The 15,936-nt window shown below is 45.3% G+C and overlaps 1 protein-coding gene across 3 annotated transcripts; it reads right to left on the bottom strand.

The window, feature by feature from the left end:
- Window positions 1-2,712: 2,712 nt before the first annotated feature.
- On the bottom strand, window positions 2,713-15,741 carry PIGP (phosphatidylinositol glycan anchor biosynthesis class P). 3 transcript variants are annotated; one of them, XM_024758393.1, is made up of 5 exons: window positions 15,550-15,741; window positions 14,970-15,069; window positions 9,618-9,690; window positions 7,527-7,645; window positions 2,713-5,384 (listed from the first exon to the last, which is right to left on the bottom strand). In XM_024758393.1, the coding sequence occupies exons 2-5, from the start codon at window positions 15,049-15,051 to the stop codon at window positions 5,254-5,256; spliced, it is 405 nt and encodes a 134-aa protein (XP_024614161.1). In that variant the 5' UTR covers window positions 15,052-15,069; window positions 15,550-15,741; the 3' UTR covers window positions 2,713-5,253. The 3 variants fall into 3 exon arrangements, with proteins under 3 accessions (XP_024614161.1, XP_024614158.1, XP_024614159.1); XM_024758390.1 differs by having other exon boundaries at window positions 15,603-15,731; XM_024758391.1 differs by having other exon boundaries at window positions 15,491-15,575.
- Window positions 15,742-15,936: the final 195 nt, after the last annotated feature.

The raw sequence follows: 15,936 nt of genomic DNA on the forward strand, positions 1-15,936 counted from the left end.
GTAGGAGGGGCCCCTTGAAGCCAAGCAGCAGCTGATGCGGGCTGACTCACAGCTGCCTCTGACGTGCGAGGCTGCGTGAACAGGCTTACTAACTCGAGTGGCGATGTGTGAGTCACCGTGAGGCTGGTGTCATCTAGCCCTGGCCACGTGACCCTCTGTGACTGTGACCTACACAAGCAGAGCCTGGGTACTCCGGATTTGCAGAAGTAGCTGGAGACAGGTACTGAATTATTGGAAAGGGTTTTTCCTCTGTTTCACGGGAAACAGAGATAATAAATCTTGGCCCACAAATGCCCTTGTTCAGGAATTACAACTGCATTTTCTATAATGCCATCATTTCTGACTCCATGGCTCCTTTGGTCCCTGAGGTTTCCACCACATCTCTGGCACACTGAGACTTTTGTGGTTATGAGGCATGGTGGGGGAGAGAACATTTAGTCCTGGTCAGGAGTCCATACAGGTGACCCGAGACACCGGCTGTCCCTTTCTCCATGGTCCCATTTGGTGGCTATCTCAAAGTTCTGTTCTTTGAAAAATGAAATTTTGTTGCCTTTTGACTTAGACTATCCTGATTAGAAGAGGTGGGATAAGTAAGTTTCTGCCCATTCCCAGGTAGTATTAATTAATGGGGCCACAATTAACCCAACTAGGTTTTACACTGAGTGATTGAGCATCTTGACAACTGCCCAGCCTGACCTGTAAGCTGGGAAGACAAATCAAGAACCACTCCTTTTCCGCTGCCCTTTCCCCATGTTCCACGCAGCTGCACTGCAGTTACTGACTAGTAGGGGCCTGTACTGTTCAATATATCAGGTTCTGGGATAACTCCTGTAGCAGTTGATTTGGTTGGGTTTTCTAAGGCACAGGGCTGATAATAACGATATTGTGTGTCCTACCGACTCTTTGAAAAAGTGCGATATACAAGACATTTTTGATTGAATCCATTTGCTTAAGGAGTGACACCTGTTCTGATGGACGCCTAGGGAGCAGCTTCTTGAGAAAATCCAGGCACTTGATTGAGAACCTTCTGGCTAAAAGAGGGCAGGTCAAGAAATGAGGAAATTATACTCCAATAAAGATGTTAAAAAAAAAAAGAAAAAGAAATGAGGGAGCAGACTCCCTTGGTGGCGCAGTGGTTAAGAATCTGCCTGTCAATGCAGGGGGGCATGGGTTCGAGCCCTGGTCCTGGAAGATCCCACATACCGCGGAGCAACTAAGCCCGTGCACCACAGCTACTGAGCCTGCGCTCTAGAGCCCACGAGCCACAACTACTGAAGCCCGTGCGCCTAGAGCCTGTGCTCCACAACAAGAGAAGCCACCGCAATGAGAATCCCGTGCACCGCAAGGAAGAGTAGCCCCCGCTTGCTGCAACTAGAGAAAGGCCATGTGCAGCAACGAAGACCCAATGCAGCCAGAAATAAAATATAAATAAATAAAATTTAAAAAGTGAGCAGAAAAGAAAAACAACAACTAGAAAACAAGAAATGAGGGAGGGCAGAATTTTGGATTTGAATTCTGTTGGCTTTTCATAGATAGTTTCATATTTGGACTTATTTTTTTTTGCGGTACGCGGGCCTCTAACTGTTGTGGCCTCTCTTGTTGCAGAGCACAGGCTCCGGACACGCAGGCTCAGCAGCCATGGCTCACAGGCCTAGCTGCTTTGCGGCATGTGGGATCTTCCCGGACTGGGGCACGAACCCGCGTCCCCTGCATCGGCAGGTGGACTCACCCCTGCATCGGCAGGCGGACTCTCAACCACTGCGCCACCAGGGAAGCCCTCACTGACATTTTTTATTCGGAGTACTTTATGCTATTAGTTGGGCTCACTGCAAAACACAGTGTCTTTCAAGTGTTTTTCTTAAATTATGAGATGCAGCAGGGAAGTGCATCAGACATCATGGCCCTATAACCGAAGCAACATTTTTACAAAATACAAACCTGTCAGCCGGGGCTCCCCTGAAAGCAGAGCCTGTGACAAAGGCCTGAGCCTGTGACAAAGGCTTGTGTAGGCAGTTTATTTGAAAAGTGACACTAGGGAGGAGTGGGAAGCAAGGAAGCAAAACAAAGACAAGGAGACAATACTGAGTTCACCACTGCCATGGTAACCACAGCTCAAGCTCGTAAGACCTGCCTGGAGCTCAGGAAAGGCAGCTCAGAACCAGTTCTTTGGGAGCTTAACGCCTGCCCGTGGTGTCCTATGGTGTCAACTCCCCCTGCTTCCAGGGTGCACTGGCAGGTGGCACCTGTGTGGATCTGGTCAAAGCAGCATCAGTGGCTGGAATAAGAGGTGGGACAGAGAGGATCTGAAGTGACCAAAAAAGGTGTTCAATCAAGATATTTACCAAGTGCAATGTGCTCCGCTATAATGTATTCTACTCTAGTACACACACATACACTCTAGTTGAGGCCCACTAACCAGTGGTTCTCAAAGTGTAGTCTTTTCAGGGGGTCTCTGAGGTCAAAACCATCTTCATAATAATAATAAGATGCTATTTGTCTTCTTCACACTCAGTGTCTTGTGAGTATGCGGTGGAGTTTTCCAGAGGCTTTGTGGCACGTGGTACCAGAACAGAACGCAGATGCAGATATGAGAACCCAGCTGTCTTCTTTTAAGCCAGATGTTAAACAGATCTGCAAAAATGTTAAACAATTCTACTTGTCTCACTAAATTTGTTCTGGAAAATAGTTATTTTTCATAAAATGTTACTTAAATACAACAAAATGTAACAGGTTTATTATTTATAAACAAATATTTTAAAAATTTCTCTATATAATCCACATACACAGAAACTCTTTGGGTCTCTTACTCTTCATGAGTATAAAGCGGCAGGTGCACTAAATTGATCATGACCTTCAACGGAATTGCGGCCCCCAGTTTGGTGGGAAGAGGACAGCTCTATTAACTGCCACTTTCTCTTCCAAAGTGAATGGCCATTGCCCTGGTTGACGACAGGGTCAGTTAAGTCCAATCAATGAAGGCAGAAGTTCTGACCCTGGCTGCCTGTTATAAGTGTCTGGGTGACATTAAAAATTACCCTGGCCCGGGCCCTGCTCCAGACCAATGAATCAAAATTTCTGGGGATGGGGCATAGTACTGTTCTTTACCTCATTATTGATGTATAACTTACATTAGGAGCACAAATCTTAATGATAATAACTATTTTTCTAAACATACGTGATTCCCAGGTAACTACCACCCAGATCAAGATGTAGGGCATTTCCAAATCACCAGCAGATTCTCTCATGCTGCCTCCCAGTTAATATCACTATTCTAATATATATCCCCATAGGTTTAAAAATTATTTTCCTGATTTTGAACTTCATATAAATAGCATCATACAGTATATATATATACACATATATATATGTGTGTGTGTATATATATATATATATTCCTTTATATCTGGCTTTTTATGCCCAACATTGTGAAATTCACTCACGTTGCTAGGTAGAGCAGTAATTTCATTCTTGTTTGCATGGCTGTGTCGTTTTCCATTGTATAAACAGGACATAATTTATTTACCATTCTACCCTTGACAGAGTTGGCTGGTCCCCTCAAACTGCTCTTCAGTGTGGTGATGTGCCCTTACCCTAAATTAATACAGGAACTGGGACTCATTAGGGAACAGAAACAGCAGGTTCACGTTACCCATCTCATGCTTACTGGGCAGGGATATGGTTATTGAAGTGGAAGTCCTAGTGTTCCCAACAATTTAAAATTATTAGTTTCTTTTTCTTTTCTCTCTTTCCTTTTTTATTTTTAAATACAGAAAATATAGTTAAATTTGCATAAATTAAAATGTGTGGCTCCAAACCTGGGTAGAGATTTAAGTTATCAAAAGATAGGCGGCACTGAGTGCTACATGAATTTAGATTTGGTCCCCCTGGCCAACTGTGAGTATACTCCTGCTAAGTTATGGGTGGCTTGTTTCTTTTAAACATTTCTATCTAAGCTCCTTAATCTTACACGAGACATACCCAGATATTAATACGGCAGCGTTGGTCAAACTAATCCATAGTTAGTTACCAAATCCTCCAACCCCCTCAACTGCACTTCCCCAAATCTGTCTGATTCAGTAGAAGGTGCAATCATCTACTCAGCTCAGTAATTCAGATAAACCTAGGAATGACTCTTGATCACAACTCCTCTCAGTAGCCTGCCTACCCTGTACAGTCAGATCCATCTACCCAGTCAGCTGTCTCCAACAAATGCTGCAAAGCTACGCACTCCTCCGCAGCTCCACAGCTACCACTCTGCTCTACGCGGCAAGCATTTTCTGCCTGGACTAATGCAATCGTCTCCTGACCGGTCTCCCTACTTCCACACTCTTCCCTGTCCCCAATTCCCCCACCTGAACCTACCCTCCACCCACTGCCCAGTGGCTTTTATTTTATTTTTTTTGGCCGAAGCCAGTGGCTTGTGGGATCTTAATTCCCCAACCAGCGAGTGAACCTGCAGTGAAAGCGCAGAGTCCTAACCACTGGACTGCCAGCGAACTCCCCCCAGTGGCTTTTAAAAAACACAGATCAGGCCGTGACACACTTTCCCTCAAAGCCTCCTAATGGCTCAGTATGTGAAGGGCCTCAAACCCATCACACTGACAGATGAACCCAGACTTCTTACACTGGTCCTCACAGCCCTCACACCCTCCCGCAGCAAGCGCTAGGCCCCCTGCTGGCCTCCTGGCCTTAGGACACACCACGCTCCTTCCCTCCTTCCCACCCAAGGTTTCTGTCCTGCCTGCTCGGTACTGGACGCTCCCTGCTGACCCTCTAATCTTTATGTGACAGCTCCTGTTTTTGCTAATCAAACCTCAACCCCAACTGCCTCCTCACAGCAGCTTTCGTCGACTGCCCCATCTAAAGCAGTCGTCCCTGAGACACAAATCTGATGGCAGAGACACACATTAAATGTGCCCTTCTCCTAAACCTAAGAGTTTGAATTCTGGGCTTCTAAGAACAAACAGTGGGAAGGACACAATTGCCCTTTGAAAATTACAACATGACTGCCTCTCTGGAGGGACACCTGCCATATGGTAATGCAGTATTTTATTTACTCTATTAGTAACTACTATTTGATAACATTTATAATATTAATAGAACTTAATCTAAGAGAAGTTCAACTTACATTTTTCTTTCTTTTTTTAACATTTCAATACTGGATATTAATCAGAAAGACAGTCAAAATTACTATGGTTGAAATTCTTCCATCAAAAATTTATAATAAGTGTTTGGTATTAGTCTATGTACAATTCAGTTTTTGGTGTAAAGTTCTTTGGCTTCAAGAAAAAACATTTGGTTTACTTCACTAATAGGAATATCTCTTAATGCTGGGATGGCCTCTTCTTGGTATTTCTTCGGCTGCTGGTTTTTGGCATAGTTATCTGTAAGAAGAGGACAAAAGGCTCTGTTTACCCAAGCAATTTCTTCAACAATCTCTGTGGTTTGTGGAGACCCACCACATAGTTTACTAGGCTAATGTCTGGATAATGACAAATACCATGTTTAACATAATTAAAAGGCCCCTTAAATTCTCTCTTTAGAAGAAATGTCCCAATTAGAATAAAAATCACCCAAGTTACTTTTTGCATCCTCTAACTTGGGTAAGAAATTAATATTTCAGGGATTTCCCTGGTGGCGCTGTGGTAAGAATGCGCCCGTCAAAGCAGGGGACACGGGTTCGATCCCTGGTCCAGGAAGATCCCACATGCCGCAGAGCAACTAAGCCCACGCGCCACAACTACTGAGCCCATATGCTCTAGGGCCTGCGTGCCGCAACTACTGAGCCCGTGTGCTGCAACTACTGAAGCCCGCAAGCCTAGAGCCCGTGTTCCGCAACAAGAGAAGCCACTGCAATGAGAAGCCTCTGCACTGCAACAAAGAGTAGCCCCCGCTCGCCGCAACTAGAGAAAGGCCACGTGCAGCAACAAAGACCCAATGCAGCCAAAAATAAATTTAAAAAAATTAATATTTCATTCAACTGTACAATGATGATTCAAGCCCCATTTGTACATTTCTCATAGGAACAGAATTATATCAACACCCCAATCATTTGGTACAATCATTCATGCAAACTTAACAATTTCCCCTCTTTGTACAAATTGTCTATTTGCTGTAATTCCAGCCAAGTATGCAGGGAACACAGTAGGTTATCAGAAAAGCAGTATATAAAGGTTAAAAAATCATACCAGAACTTAAAAAATACTTTGCTTCCTAGAATCCAAGAAAGTTCAGGAATCTAATTTTTTTTTTTTTAATTTTGGCTATGCCACGCGGCTTGTGGGATCTCAGTTCCCCAACCAGGAGACTGAACCCAGGCCATAGCAGTGAAAGCCGGGAATCCTAACCATCAGGCCATCAGGGAACTCCCAGGAATCTACTTTAATCTTTAGACTTGAAATAAAAGAACTTAACAACAACTACAGAAAACATGCCGTGGCTCTTCTATCCACTTAATTGCAGTCAGGTGTACACAGTGATCCTGAGGATACACACCCCCAAATTCCTCCTCCCAGACAAGGTCTGTATGGACCTCTTTGTCATCCCTTGATCAACACAGCTTGTTTAGGATAAAAGAAGTTTCTCTCAGGCAAAGTTGCCAAGGAACATATTACATACTTGTGGTTTTTACGGGAAAATATACCTGTTAACTAGTATAATGAACAGCATATTCATGACAGCTTATTTGTGCCATGTGAACATTTCCTCTGGTATAATCGTATTTATTTCTCCCAGTTTTTTTTTTACTATGCTGATGTGTGTCAATTACTACAGCCTGTTCTTTGTTGCTTTTTCTTTTTTAAAAATATTTATTTATTTATTTCGCTGTGCTGGGTCTTAGTTGCAGCATGTGGGATCTTTTTAGTTATGGCATGTGGGCTCCTTTAGTGGCAGCATGCAGGCTCTTAATTGTGGCATGCGGGATCTAGTTCCCTGACCAGGGATTGAACCTGGGCCCCCTGCACTGGGAGCGCGGAGCCTTTTTTTTTTTAATGATCTAGGTTTATTATTTTTTTATTATTATTTTTTGGGCTGTGTTGGGTCTTCATTGCTGCGTGCGGGCTTTCTCTAGTTGTGGTGAGCAGGGGCTACTCTTTGTTGCGGTGCACAGGCTTCTCATTGCGGTGGCTTCCCTTGTTGTGGAGCACGGGCTCTAGGTGCATGGGCTTCAGTAGTCACAGCATGTGGGCTCAGTAGTTGCGGCACATGGGCCCCAGAGCACGTGGGCTTCAGTAGCTGCTGCACGTGGGGTCAGTAGTTGTGGCCCTTGGGCTCTAGAGTGCAGGCTCAGTAGCTGTGGTGCACAGGCTTAGTTGCTCCACAGCATGTGGGATCTGCCCGGACCAGGGATCAAACCCGTGTCCCCTGCATTGGCAGAAGGATTCTTAACCACTGCGCCACCGGGGAAGTCCTGGGAGAGCAGAGTCTTAACTACGGGACCACCAGGCAAGTCCCTGCTTTTCTTGACAAAAGTGTCAATACCCGACTCCTCCAACCCCCGGCACTTTCCTTTGATATAAATTTACCTGTGATTGTATGAATGGAGTTGAGTGGAGAGGTACTCATCATGTTTATCCCGAATAAGAGCACATACCCAATCACTGCAGTAATGAGGAGGTACATAGGCAGTGCAACTGCCCAGTATCTGCAGAAAAGAATATTAAAGTAGGTAACAGACTTCCTAAAAAGTTGCAGTTCTCTACAGTTCATCACCAAGTTAATATGCTTTTAAACTTAATTTTAGCTTTGACTGAAATGATATATGTACCTAAAAGGCAGTCCAATAGTTCTACTGGCCTACAGTGAAGCTGCTATCCTGTACCCCTATTTGAGCCCTGGTGTCCTTCTTCCCTGTAGGGAACACTTTCAGCACCTAAGCTGTTTCTTCTGGTGTTTACCTCCACCTTCCTACACAACATACTCCTATTACCATTTCTTGACTTTTTAAACTTCAGACATTTTCTCTGAACATCCTAATATGAAGATGTATATATAAATAATGTTTGAAACTGAGCACTGTAACGCATCATTATTATGTCTTCTTGTACAATTTTTTGTTTTTCCTGGAAATTAACTACTACTTTTTGTCTGTTTGCTTGGTTTCCCATGTACCTATCAATACTCGGTCCTCAAATTCTCTGATAGAATCTAGTGTGCCTCTTAATACAGTTAAACACATCAAATGCTCTACCTCACATGTTTTATTGGGTGCATTATTTAATAATTTCTTCCCTACTGTTTTCTCTTTATGGAACTTCTAAGAGCTTTTTTGCTGTTATACTTTCCTCATCTTTTCTCTATTTTCTGTTTTGCTATACTCTGTCCTACTTTCTGGAGATTACTTTTGGTGTTTCTTCTAAACCTTCAATTAAAATGTTAATTTTGGCTACCATATTTATAATTTCCAAATGCAGTAACTCTCTGAACATTCCCTATATTATAGCATCCTGTTGTTTCATAGTTATAATCTTTTTTTATCTCTGATTTTAAAGTTTTCTTCTGCTCTTTGCATTATCTCCATTTTCTTCAAGTTTCTTTTCTCTTTTCTTTTTTTGCTTTTTTCTCTTGTATTTCATTTTAGAGGCTTTCTTTTAATGTCTGATAAGTTGCCCATTCATATTTAAAGATGAAGTACTGGGAAGGCAGGGAGGCGGCTGGGGAGACATATAAAAATAAAAATAAAGATGAACTACTAACAAGCTAACTGGAAGCACTGTGCATATGTGGGCTGGGATGGCCAACTGGAGATCCACACTATGGGAGACCTGGCCATTCCATTGGAGGATCTCTAATTATCAGAAATTAAAGACCCTTTCTCTTGAGCTGGTCAGCTTCTTCAGGGAGGACCCTTCTATCTTGCTGGGAGGGGGCGGGCGGGTGGTACAAGCCTGCCAACCACAAGCCTGAGAGCCTAGTGAGGAAAGGTGCTTGGGAGGAATCTCACTATTCAGCAACGCAGATTTTCACTGATCCCTGTTTTCAGTAATGTGCCTAGTTAGACCTAGTGTCCCCCAGACTAGAGACTCTCACTCAGCCTTTCCAGAGCATAAAACTCCTGTCTTCTGCAGGGGAGGGTTGGTCTCCAGCTTTAAGGGCTGAGGAGGGGGATTTGAGGGTTGAATGCTCTTTAAACACTGTTTTCAGCCCAGCCCAGAAATACCATGTTAAAGAGGTACCCGTACCTCCAATGTCTGGGCCTCTCTGTGTTGTGGGCACAGAGGCTCTGGCTGGCTTCCCTGCTTTAGCAATGTGGGAAAGTGGAAATTCAGTTAGTCACCTCTTACCTATCTGCAATCCACTTCCCGAGATTTTATTGATACACCTCCACTATCCCGTTATTTGCTCCTGTGGGTTTATAGCTTAACAATTATTTTTTTCTATGGGCTTATTTTAACAAGATTTTGGGAGTAAGTAGAGATAAAGATGTGCATTTAGTCCACCATCTTTAAATAGAAGTGTATCAATAATCGTCTTTAAAAACCTTTAAATTTCTATATGGCTATTTATGGATCTTAAAAGAATAAATATAAGATTTGCATAAGTCTTAAGAAAAAACCTGATCCTTCAAAACAGCACTGATATACTCTTACTTTATTTAAGAAATACATTGAACTTACTTTTGAGGCCAATAGCTTAAGCCTAAGGAGCTCAGCCAAGATTCAGGAGTAAAAGCCCACACAAGATATAGTACTGCAGAAGAGGGAAAAAAAAAAAGGAAAAAATGTCAGTAAGGCATGCATCCCATCTATCAAGGTTCAGATAAAACAACTAGAGAGAAGCTGGCGCGCTGCAACGAAAGAGCCCACGTGCCACAACTAAGACCCGACGCAGCCAAAAGTAAATTAAAAAAAAAAACACCATAAAATTTACCATCTTAACCATTTTAAGTGTAATGTTCGGTAGTGTCAAGTATATCTGTATTGCTGCGAAACAGGTTTCTAGAACTATTTCATCCTGTGAATCTGAAACTCTACACCCATTAAACAACTCCTCTGACTTATTTTTAAAAACATGTCTTAACTTCCACTACTCACACTGTATTTTAAGCAATTTAAGGGCAGAAATCATGCCTTAGTAATTGTTGTAATCCTTATAGCACCTAGCAATTTGCTTTATACGTAGTCGGTGTTCAACACTTCATCCCCACAGGGTTGAAAGTACAGACATTTAGGGGCATAAAGGTGAATTTATCTACCCTTGTTCTGATCCACAACATGCCTTATCTCCTAGAGCACAATCTTATTTCCCTCAAGTCGGGTCTCTGGGGCACCCTTTACTGTTGTCCCTCTATTATAACAGCCAACCTCTGAGCGCTCACTGTGGCTAAGCACACTTCTGAGCACTTTACATGCATTATTTCATTTAATCCTCAAAACAATCCTAGTAGGTATTAAGCCATTTTTACAGAGGAGGAACTGGAGTCTCAGACATGTTACATCCTCTGTCCAACGTAAGTGGCAGAGAGAAATTTCAAGCCTGTCTCAGTGATGATGAAGGATTAACATTTTTCTCAACAAGTATGTATTACGGAATTCTCTGTCAGGAGTGTGCGATACAATGGTGAACCCGAAAGAGATGGCCTCTGCCCTCTCCGAGCTTAAAATTGAGCAAGGAATAGAGAAGAATAAATTGGTGTTTTCAATACACTCTGATAAGTACTAACAAGTGAGTAACAAAAGAGGATATCGGAACACATAAGAAGGCCCTCAGCCCACAGTGGCGGTGATGTGAATGGTTAGGAAAGATTTCCTGGAGAAGTCATTAAATTGGGGCCTAAAGGATGAATAGGGGGTTAGCCAGATGAAAATGCTGGGCTTGCAGACGATAGGAAGGAAGGAAATATGAGAAAACAGTGTTCCCAGCAACCACCACAGAGAGAGCGCTGGGGATCTGAAGAGAGAGCTGGTGTGGTAGATGGCAGAGGGAAAAGCTGGCAAGGAACTGGTGTGGAGCTTGAGTTTTCAAGATTAATGAAATACAAACAGCACTTCCCTGGTGGTGCAGTGGTTAAGAATCCGCCTGCCAATGCAGGGGACATGGGTTCGACCCCTGGTCCAGGAAGATCTCACATGCTGCGGAGCAACTAAGCCCCTGCGCCACAAGCCTGCTGTGTGCTAGTAATCCTTACTCACAGGTGAAAAAAACTGAGGCTCAGGGAATGTAAATAACTTGCCCAAGGTCTCACAGCTAAACGTTACTGAGCGGGAATGAGAACCTGAGCAATGTCTTCGCACTGGGCTTACAGGCAGCGGCCAGAGCACTGGAAATGACATGAAGCGGAGGCGACATATTTGGGGGACCCCCAGGCAGCGTGGAGTACGAGGCTCTGAGCAGGGAGAAACCAGCCGGAAAAGTGAACAGGTCCCAGATCATGGAAGACCCTGGGTGAGGAACATGGACTTTATGCTCTGGGCAAAGGGAACAACTGGATATTTTGTTGGTAACTTTACAGTTACAGCAGACTACCAAGAGAAATAACCAGCCAGGCTCCAACGAGAGGTTTTAATCAGGGGAGTCCACGTCTGGATCTCAAGCGCGTCACTGTGACGGCCGCACGTAGGAGGAATCTGTGGAGGAAGTGAGACCCCGGCAGGCTCAGTGGTAGCAGCAGATGAATGAGTTGGGGGAGAAGGAAAAGTACAAGTGAAGACGACTCCCAGGCTTTCAGAGTGGGATCTAGTCATTCCAACCCTGAAGAAAGAGATACTGGAGCAGTCATTCTCCACACAGCGTCGAGAGATTTTCCAAAAAGACAAATCTGACCCTATCACTTGCCAGTTCAAATCCTTCGATGCCCTTAGAATAAAATCGAAAATCCTTCCTAGGGCTTGCAAGAACTTGAACGACCTGGCTCGGCCCGCCTCTCCAATGTCCGGCCCTCACGCACTATGCTCTGGCTCTGGACAGTGTCTCATTTCTGTGCTTCAAACAACCTTGCGGACGCAGGGTCGCTGCAGTTACAGCGAGTGCTGTCTGCCTGGAACGATCTTCCTTTGGCTTTTCCAATGCAGCTGGTTCCTTAGCCTGCTTTATGTCTTAGCTCAAACGTCACCTTAAGAGAGGCTTTCCCCAATCACTTGCTCTCCCAGCTGTGTCCCACCTACCACACCTTCATTACTCCCTGTCATTTCCCTTTATTTCCCTCAAAGCTATTACCACAATCTATAACTACTGTGATGGACGGAATATTTGTGTCCCCCCCCACCAAATTAATATGTTGAAACCCTAATCCGCAATGTGATGGATGTGGAGGTGGGGCCTTTGGAAGGCAGTTAGGTATAGATGAGGTCATGAGGGAGGGGTCTCCATCATGCGATTAGTGTCCTTTCTTTCTCTACTACGTGAGGATACGAGGATACGGTAAGGAGGTGGTTGTCTGCAAACCGTAGGAGGGCCCTCACCAAGAACCCAGCCATGCTGGCATCCTGATCTTGCACTTCCCCGTCTCCAGAGCTGTGAGAAATAAATGTCGATTGGTTAAGCTACCCAGTCTACAGTACTTTGTTATAGCAGCCTGAACAGATTAAGACAATTAGCTTTTTAAATCAGTAAATATTTCAATGTACAGAGAGACTCATGTAACCCCTGAGTACCCACCACCTAGTTTCATTATGACTGTTGGGTACTGGCCTCTGACCTCCTCTATCCTATTACTTTCTGCCTCACTGTCTCAGGTTTCAACCTTACTGACCTCCATCTGTTTCTTGAAGCCACTGGCCTCCTCGGGCTTTTGCACTGGCTCTTCTCTGGGAGGCTCTTTCCCTGGATTGCCACATGGCTAACTCTCACTTTTCGTGTCTGTGCTTACAACTCATCCCTCAGTGAGGCACCACCTGACCGCTGTATTTAATGATGGCAACCTCCTCCCACTTCTTATCCTCCTTTCTGGCTTAATTTCTCCCCATGGCACACATTACCATCTGACATTCTGCATGTTTAATTATTTAATTTGTCCATTGGCAATCCCCCCCTAGCAGAATGAAAGCTGTGAAAGCAGGAAGTTGGGGGCTGTTTTGCTCTTCCCTTGCCTGTAATAGTGGCTGGCACATGGTAAGTATGCAAGAACAATTTGCAGAATTAATTTCTGGTTGTGGGTACTATAGGATTTAAGTCTTAAAGTTATTGCTTTTATTTTTATACATAGTTTCTAACCCTTCAAATAACTCTATAGAACAGGGATTTACAAAAATGATGATGTTGATGATAACGATAACAGCAGCAGCTAACACTGAATAAATACAGGTATCCTCACTTTCCGAAAGCTCGCTTTAAGCCATTTCGCTTTTATGAAAGACCTACGTTAGTTAACTGTCTTCGGTAACCAAAGGAAATCTGAAGAGGATTTTTGCTTTTACTTAGAAAGCATTCAGTGTTTGTTTTGCAGGGAGCCGTGATACAGGCAGTGCCCACCCAGAGCAGGGAGAGTGTGGCATGTCTGGGCTCCCTCCCCAGAGCTACACTCAGCATCTCGGCATCAAACTGCCATAGCTCTGAACTGTGTCGGTGAACATCTTGATCTCAACCGAGTATCTTTATCAAATTGAGTGCATTATCTCAATTTATCTTGTGCATGGCTTAGCAAGATGTGCCCTAAGGTAATCGTTTCTTTGCTTTACGCCATTTCTGCTCACGAAAGGTTTCATAGGAATGGTCTCTACTTTTGGATTGTGGGAGAAACCTGTACTTACTGTTCCTATGCATTCTTTTAAGTGCTCTGCATACATTGCGGCAAGTAATCTTCACAACAGACATAAGAGGCAGCACAGTGAAGTCAACCCAGCGTGCCTGGGTTCAAATTCTAGCTTTATCATTTACTGGCTGTGTGACCTTGAGCACATTACTTAAGCCCCGTGTGCCTCCATATTCTCATCTGCAAAATGAGGACAGTAATGACAATATCTATCTCACAGGACTGTCTTATGCTTCATAAGCATTTGATAAACATCACCACCCTTTCACAGATGAAGAACCAAAGAAGTTAACTAAACGGTCCTCCTCAAAGCTAATCTGTGGAGGAGTCAGGATTTGAACTCAAGTCATAACTTCTTCGCTCCATAGACTCCCCTGGCCAACAGCTTGGTTGGCTATACTGATGCAGTTAGGGTTCAGAAGCATTACCACTCCATCTTTCTGGTTTCCACAAAATTCTAAAAAGCTGTGGGCACCCACTTTTCTCCCTAATTCTCAAATCCTTTTGGGGAGAGACATGGGGCCCACTGTGTGACTCTGGGAATATCGTGTCTCAGTAAACATCAGTTTCCTTATCTGTAAAATGGGACCTTATGGGGACTGATTGAGACCCAGGATGTAAAGTGCAGCTGACTTCTATAACCTGATTGCTGTCCCTCCCACAGGCTGCACCGGGGCCACACCAGATTACTCATTTCCAAACCCCACAATGCCTTCCCACTTCTTCCTTCTTACTGGTGAAGACAAAGTTCCTGGGAGAAAGCTCACTCTGACTCTCAGGGTTTTTTGGTTTTCTTTTGGCCACGCTCCTGCGTGGCTCACAGGATCTCGGTTCCCTGACCAGGAATGGAGCTCTGGCAGTGAGAGCACAGAGTCCGAACCACTGGACCCCCAGGGAATTCCCTGAGTTTCCAATGTGATTTCTTGTCTCGACACTGGCTGCCCATGGCCCTTATCACACTGATAGAGAATTGTAGATTTACTCCTCTGTCTTGTCCACAAAACCATGACCTCCTTAAAGGCAGGGACCAAGTTGCATTCACTTTGCAATCTTGACTGGTGCTGCATTTTAAAGATCTGTTGAGATTAAATCTTTCAAGGTTCATGTCTGGCACGTAGAACACTCTTAACAGACAAGAGTTCCCTCCAGGTTTTCTCGAAAAGAGACAAAGGTAGAAAGAATCACAGTTCCTGTGTACACATTCTACAAACAAATGCAATAATTTCCTGTCCTTGAACACCAGAGAAAGGCCCTGGCCATCCATCAGGAAAGTACTTACTGAAGCCAAATTGGGAGCTTAAAAAAAGGACAAAGCCATAAATCGCTCTTTCTGGCAATGGCGACGGTGAATTTTCCACCATTTTCCCTGTGTCTTTAATCTGTGGGAAAGAAACACAATCATCTGTCAGTGATTCACACCATTGGCCTATTATAACCTCACCGCTTTGCTATGGGCACAGCCTCTCCGCACTTTTTTTCCCAGCCTAAACCACCGCCAACGGGCAACCTGCACACAGACCTCTAACACACACCTGCTTGCACACGTGCACACAAGCACCCATACCTCGCCTGTAGGCGCAACCAGCCCCCAAACCTCACATGCACACGCACACAAGCACACGCGCCACAGCGCGCACCTCCCGCAGCGTAAGGTGGGGAGAGGCAAGGAGGGAGCAGGGGAGGGACTGACGCCACTCCAGCTCTGCAGGTTTCGCCTCCGTGCGAAAAGGGAAGGGCAAGCAGGGACAGAAGGCCCGTGCGGCCTCCTCAGGCCTGGGCCTCGGACCCCGGGACCCGGACCTGCCCTCTCGTGGGGTCTGTTTCTCATTCGAGCCCCGGGACTGGGGTTGGCCCTCGACCTTGAGTCTTCCACGCGCCCACTCCGTCCGCTCCCCACAGTTCGGCCACCTACGTGCCGAGTCCTCTGCGCAGGCGCGGACCAGGGAGCCGCAGGGGGGCGAGAGAAGGAAAACAGAGAAAGGCCGAGTCGCCAAGGCAACCCCTGTCCGGGCGCAGGCGCACTGCGACCCTCGTCCGACAGGAACGCGCGAGCGCGGGGGCGGGAGGGATCGGTCAGCTCTCCGCCGCTGGGGGCGGGGCGGCACGACGGCGCAAGTGCATTGCGGCCCACGTGACGCGTCTGCCGCCTGCGCCGCCGGCAGCTCCTGCCCGCCCGCTGGCTGACGTGGAGGGCCTGAGGCGGCGGCGGCGGCGGCGGCGGCGGCCCGCGTCCAAGGCTCGCGGGC

Source organism: Neophocaena asiaeorientalis, unplaced genomic scaffold, assembly GCF_003031525.2.
Source record: "Neophocaena asiaeorientalis asiaeorientalis breed wild unplaced genomic scaffold, Neophocaena_asiaeorientalis_V1.1 scaffold45, whole genome shotgun sequence".
NCBI lineage: Eukaryota > Metazoa > Chordata > Mammalia > Artiodactyla > Phocoenidae > Neophocaena > Neophocaena asiaeorientalis.

Bases quoted from the DNA above. Each gene is read 5' to 3' on its own strand.
- PIGP (XM_024758393.1), bottom strand. From the start codon at position 15,051: ATGGTGGAAAATTCACCGTCGCCATTGCCAGAAAGAGCGATTTATGGC. The intron at 7,646-9,617 runs GTAAGTTCAATG...TCTTTTCTGCAG, and splicing joins TTAAGCTATTGGCCTCAAAA to ATACTGGGCAGTTGCACTGC. The intron at 5,385-7,526 runs GTAAATTTATAT...CTCTTCTTACAG, and splicing joins CTCCATTCATACAATCACAG to ATAACTATGCCAAAAACCAG.